This window comes from Nipponia nippon, unplaced genomic scaffold (genome assembly GCF_047370975.1).
Source record: "Nipponia nippon isolate SJK-2023a ecotype South Korea unplaced genomic scaffold, ASM4737097v1 scaffold_29, whole genome shotgun sequence".
Classification (NCBI taxonomy): Eukaryota; Metazoa; Chordata; class Aves; order Pelecaniformes; family Threskiornithidae; genus Nipponia; species Nipponia nippon.
This window is the reverse complement of record NW_028262346.1, coordinates 6,681,397-6,704,915: the sequence shown is the minus strand read 5'-3', so window position 1 is coordinate 6,704,915 and position 23,519 is coordinate 6,681,397. Positions and strand designations below refer to the sequence as shown.

Below are 23,519 nucleotides of genomic sequence, written 5' to 3'. Positions count from 1 at the left end.
CTTGGGACGTGGGTATGCGTGTGTGCAAACCGAGAAAGGGACGCTAGAATGGGTACCCAGTTGAAATATTCGACCGTATAGACATTAATCAATCTATTGAGTCTTATCTTGACAGGTTACCATTTCCCTATGCATCCTGATGGTGTGGGGGAGTAATGAGGGAGCCGCGACGAACTACTGGCTGGACTGGGCAAAATCTATGAACGTAACGGATGCGTGTCTGTATAAGTCTTACCATATATCGATTATTTTACACGCAGCTTCCCCAGCAAGATCCAGAACTACTGGAGCTAAGGGAGGGGGAAATGTAGTAAAGATAAGGGCTGGCGACCGGAAGATCACGTGCTGTACGGAAAGAGTTAAGGGTCGACCCTCCCTTGTCTCCGCCCCTTATAACATGACACACCTACTGCTGGGGGTATAAAGCCCGTGTTGGCTGGAGATCTAGTGGGATAACCTTCATGTGTAGTGTTTGCTACACTCGAGCACCACATCTATCCATTCTTTAAATACCTCCAGGGATGGAGACTCAACCACTTCCCTGGGCAGCCTGTTCCAATGCCTGACTACCCTTTCAGTGAAGAAGTTTGTCCTAATGTCTAACCTATACCTCCCCTGGCGCAGCTTGAGGCCATTTCCTCTTGTCCTATCACTTGCTACTTGGGAGAAGAGACCAACCCCCACCTCGCTACAACCTCCTTTCAGGTAGTTGTAGAGAGCAATAAGGTCTCCCCTCAGCCTCCTCTTCTCCAGGCTAAACAACCCCAGTTCCCTCAGCTGCTCCTCATAAGACTTGTGCTCTAGACCCTTCACCAGCTTCGTTGCCCTTCTTTGGACATGCTCCAGCACCTCAATGTCCTTCTTGTAGTGAGGGGCCCAAAACTGAACACAGTACTCAAGGTGCGGCCTCACCAGTGCCCAGTACAGGGGCGCTATCACCTCCCTGGTCCTGCTGGCCTCACTATTCTTGATACAGGCCAGGATGCCATTGGCCCTCTTGGCCACCTGAGCACACTGCTGGCTCATGTTCAGGCAGCTGTCAGCCAGCACCCCCAGGTCCTTTTCCGCCAGGCAGCTCTCCAGCCACTCCTCCCCTAGCCTGTAGTGTTGCATGGGGTTGTTGTGACCCAAGTGCAGGACCCGGCACTTAGCCTTGTTGAATCTCATGCAGTTGGCCCCGGCCCATTGATCCAGCCTGTCCAGGTCCCTCTGCAGGGCCTTCCTACCCTCCAGCAGATCGACACTTCCACCCAACTTGGTGTCATCTGCATGATCTGCATGACTTGTATGATCTTGCATCGGACCAGTGGTTGAAGTGGTCTACGTGGTCAATAAACAAGAACTGAAACGGAACGCAAAGAACCAGTTTACTGATGGGAAATCAAGAACTGTCTGCTGACCAGAAGAATGAAGAATTGAGAACACAGTGGAAACCTTAGGTGGACTTTGATAATCATGTAATTGTTATAGAAACATATATAAGGTGACAATTGTAACAGTTGCCACTCACTGAGGTGATGGCCCAACTCTGAGTTGTTAATAAAGCAAACCTAGAGATACCCACTTTCTGGTGAAAATTCTTTAACAATCTCCTCAATATAACCATCAAGGCCTTATCCTTTTGGTGCAACTCTGTTCCTACTCAGGAATGTTTTTCCAGCCCTTTTCTTAAACCTTCCCAATCTAGTATATGCCAACACAAGCTTTCTGTTCCCTCAAGCTCCCTTTGCTAAGTATCTCCAACTGCACATCCTTCTTACAACCCTTCTCTCTCTCCTTTCAATATATCTTAATCTCAAGGATGTCCTAAGCAAAAACAGGACTTCAGTGTATCTTAACTGCTCAGTTAGTTGCGCTGCAAATGTAATGTACTTTCATCCTGTTAAGCATATAATTGAATACATATCTTTTTTATTAAATTTGTCTGGTAAAACATGAAGTTTTCAAAGTGGATCAGATTAACGTTCCTGCATTGTAAGGGACGAGCCCCTGTAATGTGAGCCCAGGCCATGCCTTGAGAGAAAGGTCCAGGAAACAGAGTCAAGTTACGGGGAGGGTCCTGGTGTTTCTCCTCTTGACTGACAGATGTCCACTCCCGGAACTGGGCCGAGAGAAGGTTCCAGGGGCTGGACCCTATAAATAGGGGCTCGCTGGCTCATTTTCTCTTTTTTTTCTCCTTATGGAGTGCCGCCTTTGGTAGGCTCAGTGCTGGAACTAGGACTCGTGATCTATTCCCTCTCTCCCCTTCCTTCTCTCCCCTTTTCTTGGTTGTTGCCTTACCCCAGTTTAAAGTCGGTGTTTATATAAAACCGTATAGTTTGTGAGAGTGCCTTATTAAATATAATTATTAAAAGGGCCAATGTATATTTTGTTTAAACATTTTTAAAACATTTAGATTTTGTAACAATTGATGCAAGTCTTGACTTAAAGAGACTGTAATTTACTGTTGGGTCGTGCATGAAATAAATTGTGTGTGTTTACTACTTGGACCTTGCGTGTTGTTTCACCTTAACTCAATCTCAAAGAATCTGCAAATCGGTTCCTTTCTAGCTTACTGGGATGGAATACTGCATCCAATCTTAGGTCCTCTCCTACTAGACTTTGTGTTTAATTTTGTGGCTTTAATGTGGTAGTAGAGTAGGTAATGCATTCGTTTTCCGTTATTGGGTGCTTCCATTTTATAACTCTGAAAGAGAAGTTCTTACAATTGAAGTTGGGATTCAAGCTATCCCAATTAGGTTTCCAAGATCATATCGTTATTGCTGAAAGAATAGCCTGGGTTCTTGGCTTTGCTTGACCAGAGAGAGTTTTCTACCGTGTCTCTTAAAGGGGCAGTGGTACCTTAATATGTGGTTTGCTACTGTTTTGATGGATAAAGAGAGAGAGTCTTTAATCCTTAGAACACAAGCTTGAGGGTAAGTTTTACTGTATGTTTGTGGATGAATCTTTCAAACTGCCCTTGGACACAAGCACACACTTACAGTCGAGGAGGCTGTGTTTAGGACTGTGAAATCCCCACGGAACCTCAGGTGGTTAAATCTGCAAGGCCAGACTTCTACAGCTGAACAGTGCTGGCAGGATCAAGGTGTCCCCAAGCAATTCAAGAACCTACAAAGAAACCTTGCTAGGGCCCTCATTATCTAGGCCTTACATTCAATAGACAGCATTTAATAAAAATAGTAATGGTCAGGTAAACAACTTTATAGCAAACATTTAAATATTTTCCCTGCTGTGCTTATAACCAAAATAGAGGTGTATCACCCTGGTATGTTAGGATAGGCAAGCAAAACTAATTAACATGTATTTCATAATCAAAACTGATTAGAATATAAAAATAAAGAACAAACCAGATTTCTAATTTACATTTTGTCTATATATCTATCTCTGAGTCTGACATTGCTTTAGTTAATATAACTTCACTGTATGTCTTGATATAACAGATAGAAGATTATTTCCCATCTAAGCTCTGTTTTGTCAATTAGCTGCACAGAAAGTGCAGATACAAAGCACCCACACATATGATTTCTTTCCAATAGAGTAAGTATCCAACTCAGAACATCTTGTTTTGTAAGCAGAGCTTGTATTTTCATGGGCAGCAGAGCAATTAAGGGGGCCAGTGAGCCTCTGTGCTTTGACAGTTCTAGACCTAACACAAGAGGGGTGTGGGCACCGAGCACCACCCCATTTCATTTTTGCCATCCACTTTCTCTAGTGTTACATTAAAAAAGAAATGGCTATGGGATAGGAAAGACAATGGAGAAGCCTCATAAAGTTCTTTGCTTTAAACACAGCACGCACCAAAAGAATCTACCTTTGACCTAGTCATCTCAGACCCCCCCAATCCTATCACTGCTTGTAATTCATATTCAGTTTATTAGCAGCTGGTTAAGCAGCACAGGAGTTTGTTGAGGTATAATGCTGATAAGTGTAATTGCTGCAATGCTGGGAACAGCTGTAGGGTGGGGTTTTCTTTGTTGTTTTGTGTTTAATTGTCTGCAGTGTGTTTGTGGGAAGCAGGGAGAGTTTATTTAGATGATCAGATGTCCCTATTTCAGTAGGTAACACAGCTGTGGGAAGAGTCAGGACATACTGTGCATAGTCCTAGAAAGATTACTAGAGAAAGCTGAAGCCCAGATGTATTTTTTTTTTTTCCCTAACGAGCCTAACTCAATTTAGGGGGCAGGATGCTTAGCACCTATAGGCTCCCTTCTTACCCTAATTAGAGCCTATTAGGAAAACAAACCAATTGCTGCAGTGATATCCTATCGGATGGGAGTACAAAGTGGCTGCCTTGAAGAAGGGCAGGTTGTCTGCTTCTCTAATGGCTAGTGCTGGGCCGAGTTTTAAAGCTTGTATTGCAAAATCAGAAAGGGCTCAAGGGCAGAGTATGGGAAATGCTTTAGGAGCTGCAGCAGGGGGTTGTGAGAGGAGAAAGGGGAGGGGAAGGAAGAAGTATTGGAAGTGGAGGTGCAAGAAGAAGCAGCATCAGAAGCATGAGAAGCGGGATGAATGTCTGACGCTTGAGGTAGGTTTCTTAAAAGCTTGGTGGAAAGAGAAACGTTGGAAAGGTTGAAACTTTGGTAAGCTGCTAAGATGGCCTGGTATTTGGGGAGTGTGAGTCTGGAGTTAATGTGTGTGTGAGGAGTTTTGAAAAACCAGTGGGATTTTGAAGAACTAGAGCAAAAGGGGAGACTGATTCTAGTTACTGGAAAAATCAGAAGAGTGAGATTTGAGAGAAACTTTGGTGTGGAGATAAGATAATGGAGTGGGAGAGGATAGGCCTGTGCCCTATGCTTTTGTGGAGTAGGGACCTAGGAAAAAGCTTGCGGAGGACCAGAAGGTATGGAGTATGTGTTTGTTCAAGGGTATGGCCCCAGTGATGAGTAGGAGAAAAGTTGTGAGGGAAAGCTGGGGGAAAACAAAATATGAAGAACTCCTCTAAGGAACTCTTTTCTTCAAGCAAAAAATTAGGCTAAGCTAATATGTAAACTCTTATTATCTTATGCATGTGAGGTGTTAAAACACAAATTATAATGTTTGCTCTTATCCCAGCGGATATCGGGGATGAGATGAATGGGAAGGTTGAAAGATGTGGTTATGAAGTGAGAGGTGAGCGTACATGAGACGAGAAATGCCTGGCTCTGATGTGAGCTTGAACATTGATGTCTTTCCTGGTGTATTTGAAGGAAGAAACGTGAGGGTGTGCTGAAAGAAGAAGAAAGGCGGCTTTGGTCTGGCCTGTGCTGGTGTGTGCTTTAATGATTGAAGAGATCCAAACCTGCAGCTTGCCCCTTTAGTCTGGTGTTGAACTGCAGGGAAAAATAAATTTTTGATGGACTTGGGAGTCGAACTTGCGCAGCGGTGTGGCAGCCAGCACGCTTTGTTCGGCTGCGAATTCCTGGTTTTGACTAACAAAAGAGGTTTGAAATTAATAAAGTCCTTATGTTTAAATCTTCAAGGAAATAACTGTTGTAGGACTAAGCACAGAACCAGTTTATGCAGAGAAGGACTATCTAGCTGTGGTTATGGTTAAAAACTTTAGCAGAAATAAGGGTTTATCTTGGACTAGCTGATAGTAAAGAAAAAGGAAAGCTTGCCTCAAAAGGCTATTGCAAAATTACCACTAATAATATGAATTATTGAGTTCCTATGTGTCCAGATCTTGTAGCGATATTGAGTGACTGTAGCCAGTGTGTACAGCGGGCATCAGTACCCTCTCTAAAAGCTGAGCTATTTGTTCCCAAAATTGCCTGCCAGAATCCCTCCTAGCAGAGCTTGCTGCTGACGTGGCCTGTCTCTTGGCCCATTAAAAAGCTCCTGGTGTACTGCACTCATATTTGTTCTGAGATATCTTACAGTTGTAGTTACCACTCCAAATTCCTCAATCATGCAAAAACTGCTGCCTTTTGGTTAATATGGGCAAATATATTTTGCATTTCAAACGACTTTTTTTCTTTTTCAATGTCTCTTCAACTTCTCATTTGAGTCAGTTTGGCTGCTTGCCTGTTTGTTGGCTCAGTCTTTGCCTTTTTTTTATTGCAATAAATCAGTTGTTTGGTTTAATGGCCCAGTTGCCAATGAAACTGAATATTGTGACTAGGTAATTATTGTAACTAGATAATGGTCTCTGGCTGCTTTTGAAAATAATATTCTCGGCTGCACCTCGATGTTTAGCTTTCTGTAAATGCCTCAACATTTCCCTTACAGCAGGAAACCCATTATCTAGTTTTGAAGCTTACTGCCAGTGACATTTTTGCTTCATTTTTTTTATTAATAAAATGTGTCACATCATCATTATAACACATTATGAGAACGTTTTTGATGAGATGAATAAAACTAAGAAAGCTATCAAATCACAGTGCAAGTCCAACCTTTCCATTTAATATACTTCAATTGCAAGACGGTATTGTTTGCTGTTCTTCCTTTTTTTTGTGAATATAATAATTCTGTTTAACCGCTGGGTATGTCCTCCGCGGTGTTAGTTCTGGAGAGAGGGAAAGCGGTAGCCCCGGGGGGTGCGATCCCGCCGGGTGCTTCCTTCTCCTGCTGATATCCCCGGAGCGCTGGGCTTTCGTGCCTGAGCCCCCGAGGGTCGCGGAGGGGCCGGGCTCGGTAAGGGGCGCTGCGGACCAGTACTGGCGAATGTGTGTACAAAAAAAGGCTGTTTTTACCTCCCGATTTCCCCCACGGCCGCGCCGCCGGGCGGAGAGGCGGACCCCGTCCCCCCCGCCCCGTTCCCGCCGCCGGAGCCGCCCTCCCCCGTCACGTGCCGGGGGCGCGCACAGGGTGCAGGATGGTGGCGGCGGCGGCGGGGCCCAGCGGCGGCAGCAGCAGCGGGTAGAAAATGGCGGATTTCGAGGAGCTGCGGGTGAGGAGGGAGAGAGGCGGCGGGGGAGACGTGGGCCAAGATGTCGCCCGGCCGTTCTGCGGCGGGGGGCCCCTCGCTCACCCCCCGCTCCCCCGGCCTTTCCTCCTGGGGAGCTCCCGCCGCACCCCTCGGTGCTTGCCGGGGGAGGGGGATCGGCGAGCCGTCGGCGCCTCTCGCTGAGGCGGCAACCCGTAACGGACGGCCGGAAGCCACTGGGGCCCTGCGGCTGCCTGCGCCTTCCCCGGGGAGGAAGCGGGGCCGCCCTGAAACACGGTCGGGGGGCGGCGGGAGCTGGTGGCGCGGCTGGCTCTGCCCGAGGAGAACCCTCCCTGTCACTTCCCCGGGAGGGAGGGCTTGGGGAGCCTGCTTTCCATCCTCGCCGTGTGGCTTGTGATGTTGGGGGGATGTTCCGTGTCGTGTGTTTCCCCCCCCTTCCCCGAGACTTTAAAAGCCGTTTCGGCTGTTCCGTGCGGCCCGACTGGGCGAGAAGCCGTGCCCCGGCCCGGTGCCGGAGGCTCACATGGCGCCTGGCAGGGCTCCACACCCTCGGGAGGGCTCAGCGCCGTGATGCCCTTACTGCAAACTGAAAGGAGAATGTCGAATAACTACTGAATTTTTGAAAATACTAATAATTATTGAATTTTCTGAAAATTCATTAACCTCTTTCTAACCGGGAAAACTGCACCTGTGAAGCGTGAAATCCAGTATTTCTTTTCAGACCTGTTTTGTCTTCAATTGAATGCCTTTTATATTGCACTTGTGGACTTTCTGTAACAGATTTTTCGGTGAGGGAGTGGCCTTTCATATTTTAAGGTGTGTACACAAAGAGCTGACTACATCGTTTCTGGTTTTCCTTACTGTTTCTTGAACAATCTGTGAGTATCTTTGTTCGGAAGGGGAATGTTGTCCTTCTGCAGCATCCACACCTGCAGAAGTGCCGCCGAGGGAATACTACATACACACTGAACACCCCCCGAACCTAGACTTCCCTACAGAAGGAATAAAAGCCAGTTAAATAGGAACCACTGTGAGTTAGGCTTTAGTGCAGAGAAAGGTCTGATGGGTGAACTGACTGTAGTCTGACCAACAGTGGGAAATATGCTGCGATCACTAGAGAATTTCCTACACTAAGGCTTCTTCCAGCACTAACACTGCTTGGGTTGAAGTGGCTGTAGTGTAGCTGAGGAGCTCGGTTATAAAAATCTCATGGGAAGAACTGAGTTTCTTTATTTGAGGACAACAGTGCTCTATCTCAATCTTAGGTTTAAGAAGGGTTGGCTTATTTTTTCCTAAGTTAAATGTTTTTTTAATTTGTTTGTGTTTACATGTTTTCTCCTTTAGTGTCCTCACTCATTTTCATCCCTCTTTCCGAGGTCTCTCAAAGGTTATAGCTACATAGGTGGCTAAACTCCCAGTGTAAACTTTGAAGCAGAGATAACTCTTCTTAGTGTAGCTCCTCTTCTTAGTGTAGCTCCTCTTCTCCAGGCTTGAGCTGGAGCTGTGATCCGCATTTTCCAAAGTGCTATAATCACTTATCTAGGTATACATAAGTATTGATAGACTCTGTCTGGGAATTGGGTACCTAAATACCTTTGAAATTATATACGCACCTGAGTTGCTTGCCAAAAGTAACACAGGAAGTATGGAGGGAAAAGGGAACTGGGTTTCAGGCCAACTCCAGGACTGCCCTTTTGTCACTCAAAAGAATAGGTATCAGTAGTTAAAAGAAATACTAGTCTGAAGAATTGTCTTTTGATGTTCCCGTTCATCTTATTTGTAAACTGGAGTGTCTGTGAAATGAATCTGTTAGCTTGGAGCTTCTCTAAATGTTCAACATCCGTCTGATAATAATTCATGGTCCATTTTGGGAAAGCTCTAGATATTTTTTGGAAGAGGATATAGTAGGCTGCCTCATGTCTTCAAGGCCTTTGCTGCCTTTTTTTTTTTTTTAGAGGATACATTTGAATGTGTCTGCTTGAATACCAGGCACTTGGTTTGCAGGTTTAAGTTTTTTTTCAGACCACCAATTCTTCCTGCTTTTGGCCAAAGAAGAGAGGCATTCTCCCACCCCCCAATGGATTTTTGTGAATTGACCTTTAGGAGTGATCTTAAACTGCTGCTTTATAGATTAATGTGTGGGACGTTTTTATGGCAGTATTGTATGCTGCTCTCTTGTTGATTGCAGTTTCCTGTAGTATGTGATCTCTACCTGCCTTATAAAAGGCTACTAGGGCAATTTGGAGAGTTGAATTCATTTTAGTAAATCGTTAAGGACTGACTAAAGGCAGGAGGTCAGAGCTCTCTCTTAAATACTGTTTTTGAGGGAAACATGCAGGGGCAGCATTTTTCTATTCTCAGGGCAAAGGATCATTTAATATTTGTTAGTACCATCCCTGCCATCCTCTGGATCTTCAGAGTAAAAGTTCTGGGGAGCTATGACCAAAGGGTTATAATTGAGAGGCTGTAGTGAAAGAAAACAAAGAGACTCAAAGGAGCCTGCTGTTATATCATGCCTTTTGGAAATCTTCAGTTTTGTTAAAGGATTCGGAAGTAGCTGTAACCACAGTCGCTACTTTTCAAGATATTGGTGAAAATGTACAGTATAAGGCTTACCCTTCCAGACCTTCAGATTAACCCTTAATTAATTAGTAGTGTTTATTGAATTCTGTAGGTTACCAGCTTCTGGAATATTAGGGAGTTGCTGAGAAGATGTGGTGAGCACAGCTGTATCTTTCTTGTATTTTGAGATACAATTTCCAGACCTGCTGTTCACAGATGTGTTTTTAAACATAGCTCATACCTTTGTCCATAATCCTCACTCACGAGCAGCCTGATGAATGTCAAAGGGATTACACATGCGATTACACATGCATGGACGGATGTGGAACGGAAGTCAGCAGTCTGATGTGGAGGCCAGAGATGGCACATGAACACGTTTTTGAACAGAATTGGCCCAGGAGTGGGGAACTACAGCTCCTTCTGAGAGCCATCTGTGAGAAAACGATTCCAGCTCCCAACAAATTCTGAACTCACCAAGATTTGGTTTGAAGCTACGGTTTGCATCCCAGCAAAATACTGCAGATAAGAGGATGGGTTATATATTATTACTTAGAGAGAAAGAGAGAGAGAACATCTTTTGGGTCCCCTATGTTCTGCTGGCATCCTGACTCTAATTTGGAAACAAATAATAGAGTGCACGCTATCCTTGAAACATTGCAGATCCCTAGTTTAGAAGATAACAGCTTCAGTCTCTTAGTTTGTATTTAATCGTGTTTTGAAGTGACGTGTTAGTTTCATCTTTATGGGGAAAAAAAGAAAAAAACCTCTTTATAGGCAAATGAATATGCCTGTGCCAAAACTAATTTGTGTGACACTAGTGATCAGTTTCATGGCCATTGTGGAAAAAAACTCATTTTAGTGAGAAGAGATGGAAGTGTGCTCATACGTCCTATGTGGAAGGGGAGATTACACAAAATTTACTGGAAAATCAGGGTTTATAAATGCTGAAAGTAAGTCCCACTTCTAATTTTTGCTGTTGCACACCCAGTACTGAAGTCATGCGATTCAAATGTGAAGAGCAATATGGTTTGGATACCGTATTAAAATACAGAAATTGAAGTCTCATTCTTGTATGTATTGGATCTCTTGTTTGTACCAGACTTGGTGTCTTTCCACTCCTCTTGCTTTAAATTTCCAGTCTGAATGGACAGTGTTTGCCTGTTTACCAGGTGAAGCAGTGCTTAGTGCTGAATTGTTAGCCAAGAAGAAAACACCGAGAGCTATTTTCCTGTGTCCTCTTCAAGCTCATTGCCAAACACTCTGTTGTACTCTGTTTTATTTTAGCTGTGTTCATAACATTGTATTGTATATGCTGACCAGTTTGGGGGTTTGATGTAGAAATCAAATTCTGTATGTTGATCTGGGGTAAACTTAAAATGATGGACAGAATAGATATCGAGAAGTTTCTGTTGGTGATATAGTGATCTTTAGGTTGCAATTAACATTGAGTGTATTAAATAAGATAACTTCTGATAAAATACTGTTAATAACCCATGATAATATACTGTTATCTTGTATCTGTATGTAATTCCCCTGTTCTTCCTAGATGCATAGTCACTTTTTCAGACCAATGAGGCTTATTGTGGTACCTTAAAAGTTTGTTGTATCTAGAATAATTAACAATTAATGATTGTGCTGAGATAACAGTGATGGGGAGAGGAAGGAGATAATGTAGTTTATGGTACTTAAAAAACAAGGCTGCAATGAAATGGGTCAAGCTTTGTTTTGAGCGTCTTATGTGAAATGAATGCAAGTATTTGATTTAGGTTTTTCACTGTTCCATTAAGCGCATGTGACTTTGAAGACTAATGCCCAATTTAAGAGCCAGGCTAGAGTTAGTCCAAAGAAAAATCCCCATAATACTGAGGACCTGATGGTCATGCTGTTTGTACCAACTGTTATGTTCTTCAGAGCTGCTCTTACACTGCTGTACTACTTACACAGATTTAACTGGTGACATCTTCATTCTTTCCCAGGACTCGCATTTTTTTATCTATAGTTACATCAGTTTCCAGAATACATTTGTATTTGTATTTAGCATCAGCATAGAGGTCTTCAGCCATCCCAAGACACGAGTTGCTCTTTCTTACCAGTATTATACATTTCTAGCCCGCTGTAAATCAGCATGTATGCAAATTTATTGCAAAAGATGTCACAAATATGCTTCTCTGCCACGAGTGTCCAGAAAAGGGCTTAAAGTCAGGAGTGAGGATTTGTGGGGTTGTTTCTTGGTGTGTCCCTTCCTTATGTAGCCTTCAGACACTTCAGAAAACGTCTGGAAGCCAGTGGGGCTGAAGCAGAGCTCTTAGGTGGAGACTGACTAGAACTTTTGGGTTGACTTGGATGGCTTTTGCAGGTTCAAGTGTAGGGTTCCCTACCTGAGCAGTTGTGGTTGCCCTAGAAGCTATAGTCGTTGGTGCTTATTGTAGACATATGTCAAGAATTTAACAGGCATTCTTGGTTACCTTTCATTCATATATGTAAGTACAATGACTGTTAAAATTGCAGGTAGCTTTGGCGGGGGAGTGTGGAGCATCACGTACCTCTTGTTTGAGAGAGATGTTTGATCCCTTGCTTTGCTCTGAAACATGGCTACCCTTCATTTCAGTGGCGTGTGGGCACTTCCTGGACTCCTTAACGTGATCATCCCTGTGAAATGAATGCCATTCCAGATACACCTACGGCTTAATGCTTTAGAACAATATTTCTGCATATGAATCATGGTTGCTATAGTTTAACAATAAAAATGAAAAACCCTGTGAAACTTCTTATGACCTTCAAGTGTGAATTTCAGGGGAAAAAATGTTTCTAGAATATAAAAGTACTTGAATTATCCAGTCTGATTTCCTCCCTTAAAGTTCTGTCAAACTACTCTTTGTGTTCATGGAGAAACATTAAAAATAAAATGGCTTTGGTCTTCTGTGTTAAAAAAAACTTTTTATTGGGCTGTGCAGCAGTAAAGAACTTCTCTTAAGAGAAAATTGATGGCATTTTCATGACACAGCTTGAATGTCTAATCTTAATTTGGTGATGTGAAAAGCATGTTAATAGCTAGGCTGCAGTCTTCTGCAATATTGCTGGAACCCCAAAAGAAAATAACTTGGTAGGGTTTGTTGGAAGTAATATCTGTCTGCACCACCATTATAAATGCTCCTAAGCATATGCTATGCCTCCATAAAACCTTGTTGATTATAACGAGTGTCCACTTTGACATATCTGTAAATGGAGTAATAAGCTAAAACGTGTAGATCAGACTAGCTGCGTTTTCATGCATGTGGTGGTTGTTGCCTTAAAGGGAATGTAGAATCAGCTTTAGGGGGAAAATGTTGCAAGAGCCGTTGTTTAATTACTTCCAGTAAAATTCACTTTTGCAAGATTTCTTTCAAAAACGTATGTAAGATTTTTTTGCCTTGATGGACAGAACTATGTATTTTTTTTTAATACTCCCAAGCATTTTTTAATGGAGGTGTCAGTTTAAAATCTTGCTGACTATTGAAGGCAGCCTGTGTCTTCTAATAAAACGAAATTCATCTTGTAACAAAATGCTAGTTTTTGGGATTTCTGCATAAAACGTTAGCTGTTTCAAGGTGTGATTGACTGCATATTTCACCTTGATTAACTTGCAGGAATGCACAGAAGGCAGCAGGCAGGGTAATAGACAGTATTTTGCAATACATGCTGTTTTCTTAATCTTAATGTAAAGGATTATTCATTTGCATTCTGATTATGGGATCCAGAATCATGCTTACTGCCTGCATCTGAAATAAATGAGCTGATGTTGCTGTCAAGCTTATGCAACTATCTGTGGAAGCACGCAACATGAAGTTCTCGGTAAATGCTTGAATATCAGTATTATCTTTTAACAGAATTTCTCTTTTATGTGGCATGACTATAAAGCTGTTATAGTACTTCAAGCTATTTTTTATGAATACTGAGACACTTTATTTTCTTCACCCTGTTTGATTGAGAGACTAAGGAAAAGTAGCAGGGGAATGCCAGGTGGAAGCTAACCTTCTCCAGCAGCTTGCAAACTGGATGGAGTTCTGTCTCCATCTCCTCTTTTCTTGTATCGTTTTGCTGTTGAGAGAAGTTGCTGGGATGAAATTAAGGTGACATCTGCTGTTGGCTTCTTCTTCAGAAGTTAGGATGAGCCACTCAATGCCTTATGTGACACTGCTTTCACATGGCATTTGTGGTGCATTTATAGATGGGGTTTTGGGGGAATACCAGTTTGAAAACTGCTGGGCTAGCTCCCTGATAGCTACTTGATAGAAGCATCACCGTACCCAAACTGGCTGTCTGGAAATGTTGAAATTCAGTATCTGAAATAGGATAACCTCATCCCCTCAACGATGAGGAAAGGGTGTGCCTGATGAGAGTACTGCCATAGTATTTTAGATGGTTGTTTTGATATGCATGAATAATATGGCCCTTGAAAAGGCAGGTCCTGGCCGCTTGCTGCTGCTGTCTTGTAATGGCACAAGTTCAGTTTTCATCTGGCTCAATTCCTTGATCTGTCTTACTGTAAAAACAATTTTCTCAACATTAAGGAGAGAATAGGGAGCAAGCAGCTAGGGGCACAGGGGGAGTTCAGACTTTTTTTGTTGGCTGACTGTGTGGTTGTAGCACAGTTGCGTTAAAAATTCAGCTGAGATCAGATTATGTTAGAATACATGGGTGTAAACTCTGTAACTGTATAGTAAAGATTAGGGAAGGTAAACCCAAAACATTGCTTTTTGAGTAGTATCCCTTCTGAAATCAATGCCCAAAGCTTTAAATGTTGTATATTGGACTACTATTTAAAAGTCAACAATGTACTTTTGAACTGTTTTTGAAAATCTCTTTTATGATCCCAGATGTCTACTACTTCATACCTTCTGTTAGGGCCTTTATCTGCCAGTCCTCAAGTCTGGAGTTGGTATGGTACAGCAGTACAGATTGAAGTCAGATATTCTTTCATCTTTAAAACTTAACCTCCTTGTTACGGTGGAAGAGTCCCACAAAAATAGGAAGGAAATTGCTTAGAGTTCTGGACAATTTTATACCTCTCTGAAAAGAGAGCTTGGTCACAAAAATGTGAGGTGATGCACCTATGCCAAGTTACTAGTTTGTAGTAACGGAGGGAGAAGATTCCTTCCTCTTGCATAATGGGATTTTTTTATTTCTTGCTTTTCTGAAAAATGAGAATCTTTGTTTATGAACTTAATAGTTCAATCCTCAAAGTCTTCCACAACTAAGTCTGATAACCAAGTAAATAGTATTACTTCCTTCAAAGAGATTCTTTGTGTCCCACAATACTAGAATGTGATACAAAAAGGACAGGAAGTTTTCTATGATGTTCTGGAAGTATCAATTATATTGGTTAAACAGTTTGTTAGTGTGAAATAACGTAGCTTTTTGAAGTGTCCACCTTGCTGTGCCATCCTTTCAAGAGTGAAACCTGATGTGCCTGTGTCTGTTCATGCATGCATTTAACATGCTGCCCAAAATAAAGGATGTTTCAGAATAAGCTATGCAGAACTTAAACAGTTGCTTATTTTATTTCTTAAAATGTGTTGGAAGACAGGTGATAATACTGATTCATCTGATTTTTTTTCTTGTTTGTTTCATGAAGTGAGACAGATATTTTATGTTGGAGCTTATGCTTCTGCCTGTGCATTTAAGATAGCACTGCATGGGTTGCATTAAGTTGTTGTTGCTATTGTTTGAGTGTGGAAACAATTGGAAGTCTTTGAAATCAGTAGCACAACCAAACTCCACCTTAATCCTGGACGCTTTGTTTCTTTGCTTTAAACTAACTGTACTCTTGTGTCGGGTAAGGGTATGGGTAGTACCTAAGATGACAAGTGTGAAGCCAGAATGATGGAAGTTCAAATGCTTCACCATGCTCCTCAGAAAGGCCTACTTGGGGTACTATTGGTTCACCTGTGCTTATCTCTCTCTTTTCTTTCTAGAATATGGTATCAAGTTTTCGTGTTTCTGAACTACAAGTGTTGTTGGGGTTTGCTGGACGTAATAAAAGCGGGCGGAAACATGACCTCCTGATGAGGGCACTGCACTTACTGAAGAGTGGCTGCAGCCCAGCAGTTCAGATAAAAATCCGAGAACTCTATAGGCGTCGGTACCCAAGGACAATTGAAGGACTTCCGGACTTATCAGCTAGAAAACCTGCGGTTTTCAATTTGGACAGTAGTTCCTCTCCTGTTGAGCCTGACCTGGCTGTTGCTGGCATTCACCCCCTCCCTTCCACTTCGGTCACGCCTCAGCCTCCTTCCTCACCTGTCAGTTCTGTGCTTCTCCAAGACACTAAGCCCCACTTTGAGATGCAGCAGCCATCCCCTCCGATTCCACCCGTTCATCCTGATGTTCAACTGAAAAGCCTACCTTTTTACGATGTGCTTGATGTGCTCATAAAACCTACAAGTCTAGGTAAGTGTTTAATAGCTCTGCAGGTTGCTTAATTCATGAAATAGGTGTTGCTTATGACAGTACTAAGTCCAGTCTCTTTGCAGCTGGGCAAAAATGGAAACTCCATTCCCCTCTCATTTTTACCCTTGCCCTCTCTGCTGCTTGTCCCCAAAAGTGCCAAGCCACACTTCAGAAAATAGTGTTCTCTTTTGTAATGGCTATAAGATTAAAGGTCTTTGTCTTTTGAATATTAAATAATAGATTAGCTCAGTTGGAAGGTACCTACAATGATCACCTAACTGCCTCACCACTTCAGGGCTGACCAAAAGTTAAAGAGTAATAGTTAAGGGCACTGTCCAAATGCCTCTTAAACACTGACAGGCTTGGGGTATTGACCACGTCTCTAGGAAGCCTGTTCTGGTGTTTGACCACCCCCTTGGTAAAGAAATGTTTCCTAATATTTAGTCTGAACCTCCAGTTTTGGCTGAAAGACTCGGACCTGAAGTCTCTGCCTGGTACAAGTGAGGAACGCATCTGTCAGGGCCAACAGGAAAAAATTTCAGGGTCAGTAATTAGTAAGTTGCAACAACATAAGGAGAACAAGTTCACTGGTTTGTTAGCTTGCATTTATCTCACTGCAACAATTCTGCAGGTTGCATCTGGCACTGAAAGAGATACTTTGTGCAACAAATATTCAGAGTTGCACTCAGTTTAGTGATGGTTTTCTCAGCCTGCTGGTCGTTGCCGTACTCTGCTTTAAAACATAGAGTGGAACTTTTGTCTTCTGAGTAACCTGAAATCTCATTTTGCCTTCCTCAGACACCTCACTCTTAAATATATTTGTTTGGAAATAGATTGTTTTCTGTCTTGAAAGTCAACCTGTCTTACCGTACATGGTAGAAAATGTTCCCTAACTATTTAATAATATTGTTTAGAAATACTTTAGCATTTTGCAAGCTGTTTGCATCTTCTTAAACACTTCAGTTTCTTAACTGATAATAGAGCCTTTGAGGCCGTGACTTGTACCTCAATGAGGCATATACAGATGATTGGTCATTCTCCAGTACCTAAAGCAGCAGGCATTACTGACAAGCATTATGTACAATGCCTGTTGTCACTTATGTTTGTGTGTCGTCACACTCTGTTAGAGAAGAGTTTAATATCGATCCCATGTATTGGTACAATAGCTGCTGTGGTGGTGGACAGCTCTATGGCTCATGCTGCCATTACCATTATAGAGATCATCTGTCAGTGCCACGATGTCCTGGCTAACTCCTGCTTATGTTCACCGTGTGCAGTAGCTGCATATCTTAACTAGCTTCCTGAATTATTCTGTATTATGGGACAACTGTTGGCTCATAGTTAATCAGGTTGCTTGTCAGCCACATTGTTACCCTGTCCCATATAATGCAGGTTGTGCTCCGCATTATATTTCTGCTATGCAGTTACCTTTTATTTTCTGGTCAATGATATCTAGAGGTGGCGGTGATGTGCTAGAAATTTCCTTAACAGCTGTTTTCCTCAACTTTGGAAACGATCCTTTTCTTCTGAAAGGAGAATGCATCCTTAGGGGTGTCGTGATATTATAGTTAGAGCTGCATGTAAATTCCTCTTTCCTTTGAAGACTGTCGGCTCTTTGTTGCATATTGCCCAGTTCTCATAGGAGTGAGGATTATCTAGTCCTGAAACATTTGGGTCCTCTTAGGACATGGGCGAGTGGGACAAGATTAATTTAACTGAGTGCTTGTTTGCCTTCAAACTCTTTCCAGAGCACAGTACCTGAAGGTGGCAGCGGCCAGAGCTACAACTCGGATCTGTGTGAGGAGGAGTGGGGAAATAAGATGTGAGGAACATCTTAATATGCAAATAATGGGCCCTTCTGATGTTAGAAGGATATGAATGTTGGCTGAAAATCACTAATGTGGATTCATGACCAAATTTGGAAATGAGACTTTACTCTAATATTTTTAGACTGATATGGATAGCTTATAGTCCCAGTTAGTAGACTCAAGTGATTGGGACATTGAACAAACAAGTTTTCTGTGTTTGAGAATTAAGGATTCAGAAACCAAATAGGTCAGAGAGCTAGGGGTATAGTCCACTTCACGGCAACTCTCTAAAAGGGATGAGTGTAGGTATTCTTTTGAACTAATGTGAGAACATAAGAGCATGTGTAGGTGTGAGGTTTAGTTTTAACCCACACTCAATTCAATAACAAAATAGTTCCACGATCTCTTTTACATGTGCTCAAGTATAATTTTAAAATATAAAATGCTGTCTATGGTGTGTGTGTACGTACGCGCACAATGTAGCTGTTCTGAATTGTTTGAGGAACTTGGTGTGTGTGTGTGTGTTTGCTCCACCTGGGTTCTGTTTCGTGTTTGTGTCCTTTTTGTGTGTGTGTTCTGGCAAAGAGGTCATCTCTGAATGTCACAGTGTACAAGACAGTCTAGCTCTTCCAAATTTGCCTGGTTTAGTTGTGTTATTTTTGCATTTGTTCTTCTTGCTTGTTACTTTAAACTGTTGGACAAGTCCAATCTACCTTTATTTCAGGTCAAGATTTCTAACTTCTCAAGTTGAAAGAAAGTAGAAAAATAACACGTACATACTATGAACCCTTAATACTAAAATATTACTGCTTCCCATCGCTGACAGGCAAGTAGGATTCTGACATGAAAGTTGTACTAATTTTCTTGCCAAATGCTACTGAGGGGTATTTCCCAGACATGAAGTCTCGCTCGCTTCTGTGGCATTAGGGGTTGTGCTCCCTCCTTTCCTCCCCAAAGGCTTAGTTACCTTTAGCTGTTTCTGAATTGAGTAATTTTCCCGCTGTCCATTAATAACTTCTTGTGCACATTCTCTTCTTGTAGTACATTAAAGTAGCTGTAAACATCTTGTCTGTGGTACTCTTTTCATCAGGTATCCAGTGTTGTATTTTGTTCTGTGTTTGTTTAAACCTTTCTTTCAAGGGAGAAAGGATTATAACGTGGCTTGCCAAGCTTCTTTAGTACTGAAGTGTAATGTGATATTAAGCTATCTGAATATAGTTGAATGATTTGTTCCATTGCTTTCCTGTTGACAGTTACATGCAGTTCAACCACAATTGATTATATTAAGTGACTTATGCCTTGTTCCAGGAAAAACTCAATTGCAGGTCCTGTTTCAATCAATGACTTTAATCACCATGGTTAAACCTCTTTTGTGTCTCTTTTTTTCTAGTACAGAGCAGTATTCAGAGGTTCCAAGAGAAGTTTTTTATCTTTGCATTAACACCTCAGCAGGTCAGAGAGATCTGTATTTCCAGGTAAGCAGTAAGAGTGTGGCATAGTATAGGTAAACTTTTGCAAGATTTCAGGAGAAAGTGTGGGGTTCTCAGTTCATTTTATGTATTGCATAAGCTTGCAGATGCAGAGTGATAATCCTTACCAAAGTTATGCTGAGTTTGTGTTCCGTTTTCTTCAGGAACTACTGTGCACAGAATTTATGTGCAGTTGGGGTAAATCCTGCGCCACTAAAGAGTTAACAATTACTTGGTTCCAAATAATTGTGACTATTTAGAGAGGTGATAAGCTTTTCTTCTCTGCATGTTTCCTGGCTGCAGGAATGGAGGGCTGCTTTTATCTTTTGTCCCAGGGTTCATCTTGTTGCAAGACCTGTGGTGTAAGCCAAGAGAATTCATAGGGTTTTCTCCTTTCTGGCAACATCATACTTATTGTTACTATAAACTCTTGACAGAGGATGCTGATCCTAAAGTCCTGCTTAACTTGCAGTAGCTAAACAGAGGTGTTGCTTGTAAGACTTGCTCATAGCTCTATAAAAGAAAAAGAAGAGCAAAGTTCAGTGATGTTGGGGCAGGCGTGCCAGTTCTTTCTGCATATGACTGGAATATGAGATCTGCTGTCTAAATGGGTACTTCTTTTTCTTTCTCTTTGCCACAGGGACTTCTTGCCAGGAGGCAGGAGAGATTACACAGTCCAAGTCCAGCTAAGGTACCTTTTTCATCGTGTTTTCTTACAACTTCTTAGTTGGCTAATGTAATGTAAGTTTAGATGTTTGTGGGGACATATGAATATGGTGACACTTGAAAATGATGCTTTCTCTTTTTGGGGATATAGGTTATGCCTAGCAGAGACAAGCTGCCCTCAAGAAGATAATTATCCTAATAGTTTGTGTATTAAAGTAAATGGGAAGCTGTTTCCGTTGCCGGTAAGCTGGTTTGTATGTATTTGTGGCTTCTTTGTGACTTGCGGTGTGTGTGTGTTTTCTGTAATGTTAGCTTGCTAAAACAATCAAGCTGTTTATTGTTATCACTCAAATTTCTCTAGTTACTAATGTTAGGCATATGGTTTGTACATTTGCTGTGCGAGATAGCCATTACTACTATTAATCATGTTACAGCCACTTCATGGATTAATTGTGTTTAAGCCACCTATAGCAAATCTCATCTGTTGCAGTTAACACAACAAAATATGTCAAAACCAAACCAGTGTCTGCATGGGGAATCCTCCTCATAGATCTTCAAACTGAGTTTATTTTACTTGATTGTAGTAGCCCTTGCTGTTTGGGCTATCTGTATTTGTTGTTGTCTTGAGTTCCTTCTTGTTACGAGGGAAGGGTATCACCTTGTTGTGTACAAGTCTGTACGCCGCTCTGCATCTGTCTGGTTAGAGCAGAATTCATTGCGGGGATGAAGAACAGATGCATTTCAGGGTTCCTAGCATTTGCTGATACTGGAAGAGAACAGTGTTGGCAGTCATATGCTTTACTGGTGTCTGATGTTGCAAAAGTTAGTACGTAGGCAGGGTCACCTCATGATTTGAATGTATACAAACAGGGAAAAGCACTCATTCTTGAAAAATCTCTGAAACGGGTATCTCTGTACACTAGAACAGAGAGAAACTCTTTGCAACCGATTCTGAAATAGTTATGGAAGCTATAGGAGATGGAAAAAGTAATAGTACAGGGTTCTTTTTTTTTTTTAGCAGTGGGTTTGGAAAAATGCTGTGTGGAGAAAAGAGGTGTGAAACCTCTTTTTCAGAATGTTTGTCACCTTCTTGGTGTGTCAGATGTGCTGTCCTGTACCCTCCCTCCTGCCATATGCAACCATGACTGCTTTTTTTGCCTCTATTCAGTTTAAATGAGACTCTCTAGCTTCTCTTCCCCCTGCTTCTTTAACCATTGCATCACTGTTCTTCTATCCATCTTGTAAGATCCATCTATCCAGCGTGTAAGAGAATTTATTTAATGTGTTTTCTGGTCACTATTTTCTGCAAATGCCAGTTATGTTCTCTGTGATAAACTTGAGGATTTTATCCTGTCTTCTGCAGATTGTCTTCCTTTCTTTAAGCAATGCACCAAAAAGATTGGATCTGATGTTATCTGTGGACATTAATGTCTGCTGGTTCTCAGTCTTGCTAATATAGTTTACACCCTGCTATGCTGTGTTATGCTATCCATTTTATATATAACATATGTCACAGTCATAGCAAAAATTGTTTGTAATCTTGGATTATTGCTTTGCTTTAGATCTAAATCCTGTGGTTCTTCCTGCATGTCGCAAGATGATTCTTTAATCTGTTCAGCAGAAACTATAGGTGAGAAAGTGAATAAATGACTGTTGTCTTGGCAACTTCCTTTCCTCTCCTCCTTCAGTATGAGCTGAATGACAAATATAGTCTCAGTTCGGAGTGTGCCTGCAAACATTTTTTTGTTGATTTGGTCACTGTCTGCATCCCTCTGGTGGTTCCTTTCTGTTGCAGGAAAAGTAAGATAACTTTTTTGCCTCAAAGGACCACTGTTGTCCAACTCAGTAGTGTTGGTGTTAGGTAATCACTGATGCCAGCCTCTATTGTCAACTTGTACAATTCTTAAGTGAGTACTGTTCTGTCTTTCCCTGGTATAGCAGTTCATGCCTGAGCAGGTGTCTGTAAATTATTCTTGGTCATCTCCTTGGCTGCAGTCCTTACCAGAAAATTCAGAGAAATGCTGCTAGTGTGCTAGTGTGCCAGTACTGCTTCAGGTTGTGCCAACTCATGTTAACATGGTGTATTCTTGTATTCTTACAACTATCTGTGTCCTCCTCTTAAGTGTTGGTTCTGACTTAAAAGGAGTCAGTGCAGAGCCTTGCATGCTGGTGTCTTGGCAAGTAACAAGGATTTTATACATAATGCATTAGAGCAGGTCGTTCTCCTGTTGACTTCTCTTGTAGGCAAGACAAAACACGGAAGTCCAAAAAGGTAATTTGCTTTTCTTCTCAGGGGACCTCCATAGACCACTGCAGGTCTTCTTCAAAGGACAAAATCAAATATGGTATGGCAGGTTGGAAATAGCCAGATAGAAGAATAATCACGCTTTCTGTTGATAGATTTTCTGGCTATAGCAGATTCCATCTGCTTTGACTAATATTGTTCTTGCAAGAAGCAACGAAGACTTAAAGACCCAAATAATGTTGGCACTTGCTAGCCACTAGAATTGGCAGCCTAACTAAACAGTGCTAGACCATGCCGGTTGTGATAGGCAAGCAGAGTGCTCTTTACCCAAGTCCTGGAAGGCTAGGAAGGGAAGGTTTTAAAGTGTTCTGGGAGTAAAGACTGAATCTGATCTTGAGGTCATTGCTCTGTGGAAGAGAACATCAAAAGCTTGACTGAAATGAAGCATGTGCGCTGCAGAGTCTGTCTCTAAAAAAGAAAAAAAAGCTGGGAAATAGAACTTGCATCCTTGCTCTCTTGAAAGCAAGGCAGCTTCATTTTAGGTTGGATACCAGCAGGATTGTTGTGGCTGGTACGGTATGTGTGGAAATAGTCTCCTAAATATTGCAGGGATGGTGCGTTGGTCCACATAAGCTCATTATAAAGTCACCACAACAGAGAAAGGCCTACCATGGCAGAGTGACTGGGATATATACTCTATAAATGGCTGCAGCTGTTATGTCTGATTAAAGAACTGGCAAATCATTCATTTTTTTTTTAAATGTGAAATTGTGCCTTCTGTGTTCTGCGATAAAGCACACATGGTAAGGTTCCTGATAGCTACTGGGTCAGCCATCATTTGGGGTGAGAACTGTTATAGAGAGAGTTCTTCAGCAGTTGCTGTCTGCTGCTCTGGCCTGGCAGACCTGCCTGTAGAAGCTCTGAGTCCTTACCCTGTTGCTGCAAGCAAGAGTCCTGTCTGAAATTAAGAAAGGGGAGTGGTGAGGCACAGCCAGGGCTTGCTTGTCAGGTGAAACATACGGACTAATAATAGAGCTGCTTTGGAAACCTAGGAAATGATGTGACGACTATCGAGTCCTCCTTGGATTAAAGGCAGTGATTATCCTCTGGTATACTTGGCTAGTGAGTGGAAGAGGCTGTTTATTTCTGTTTTTTATTTTCTGACTCAGCATTTTTTCAACGTGGCTCCTTTTCCAAGCACTAGGGTGTGAATGTGTGTGTTTCTCTGGGTAAAAAAATATATGTGTGTGTGTTTTTCCAGCATATCCTTTCTGGGAGAGTTTCTTGTATAGAACAATACTGTCTTGAACTAAATGAAATCTGACAGTCAGTTTTGTGCAAGACATAGGGCTGCAATCTTTTATTGGCATCCTTCTGGTGCAGGATGAGTTTTTGAGATGAGTGGACTGCAGGCTGCCTGCGTGAGCTCAGAACAGATTCTCGGAGTTCCTGTTACAGACTGGCTGGCTTTCATA

General features: G+C 42.0%; 1 protein-coding gene across 12 annotated transcripts in view; it reads left to right on the top strand.

Annotated features, from left to right (window-relative positions):
* Window positions 1-4,434: 4,434 nt before the first annotated feature.
* Window positions 4,435-23,519, top strand: part of PIAS2 (protein inhibitor of activated STAT 2) — a 34,884-nt gene continuing 15,799 nt past the window's right edge. For 11 of the 12 annotated variants that reach the window (XR_015706129.1, XR_015706132.1, XR_015706130.1 and 8 more), the window contains exons 1-5: window positions 6,776-6,868; window positions 15,382-15,856; window positions 19,055-19,139; window positions 19,774-19,824; window positions 19,951-20,041. Coding sequence is in view for 6 of the 12 variants with exons in the window: in XM_087763674.1 (XP_087619800.1) it covers window positions 6,845-6,868; window positions 15,382-15,856; window positions 19,055-19,139; window positions 19,774-19,824; window positions 19,951-20,041 (726 nt within the window). In the remaining 6 variants the exon portion in view is untranslated. Of the gene's footprint in view, window positions 4,526-6,775; window positions 6,869-15,381; window positions 15,857-19,054; window positions 19,140-19,773; window positions 19,825-19,950; window positions 20,042-23,519 lie in introns of those variants that run through there. The other variant, XM_087763673.1, reaches the window with a different exon arrangement.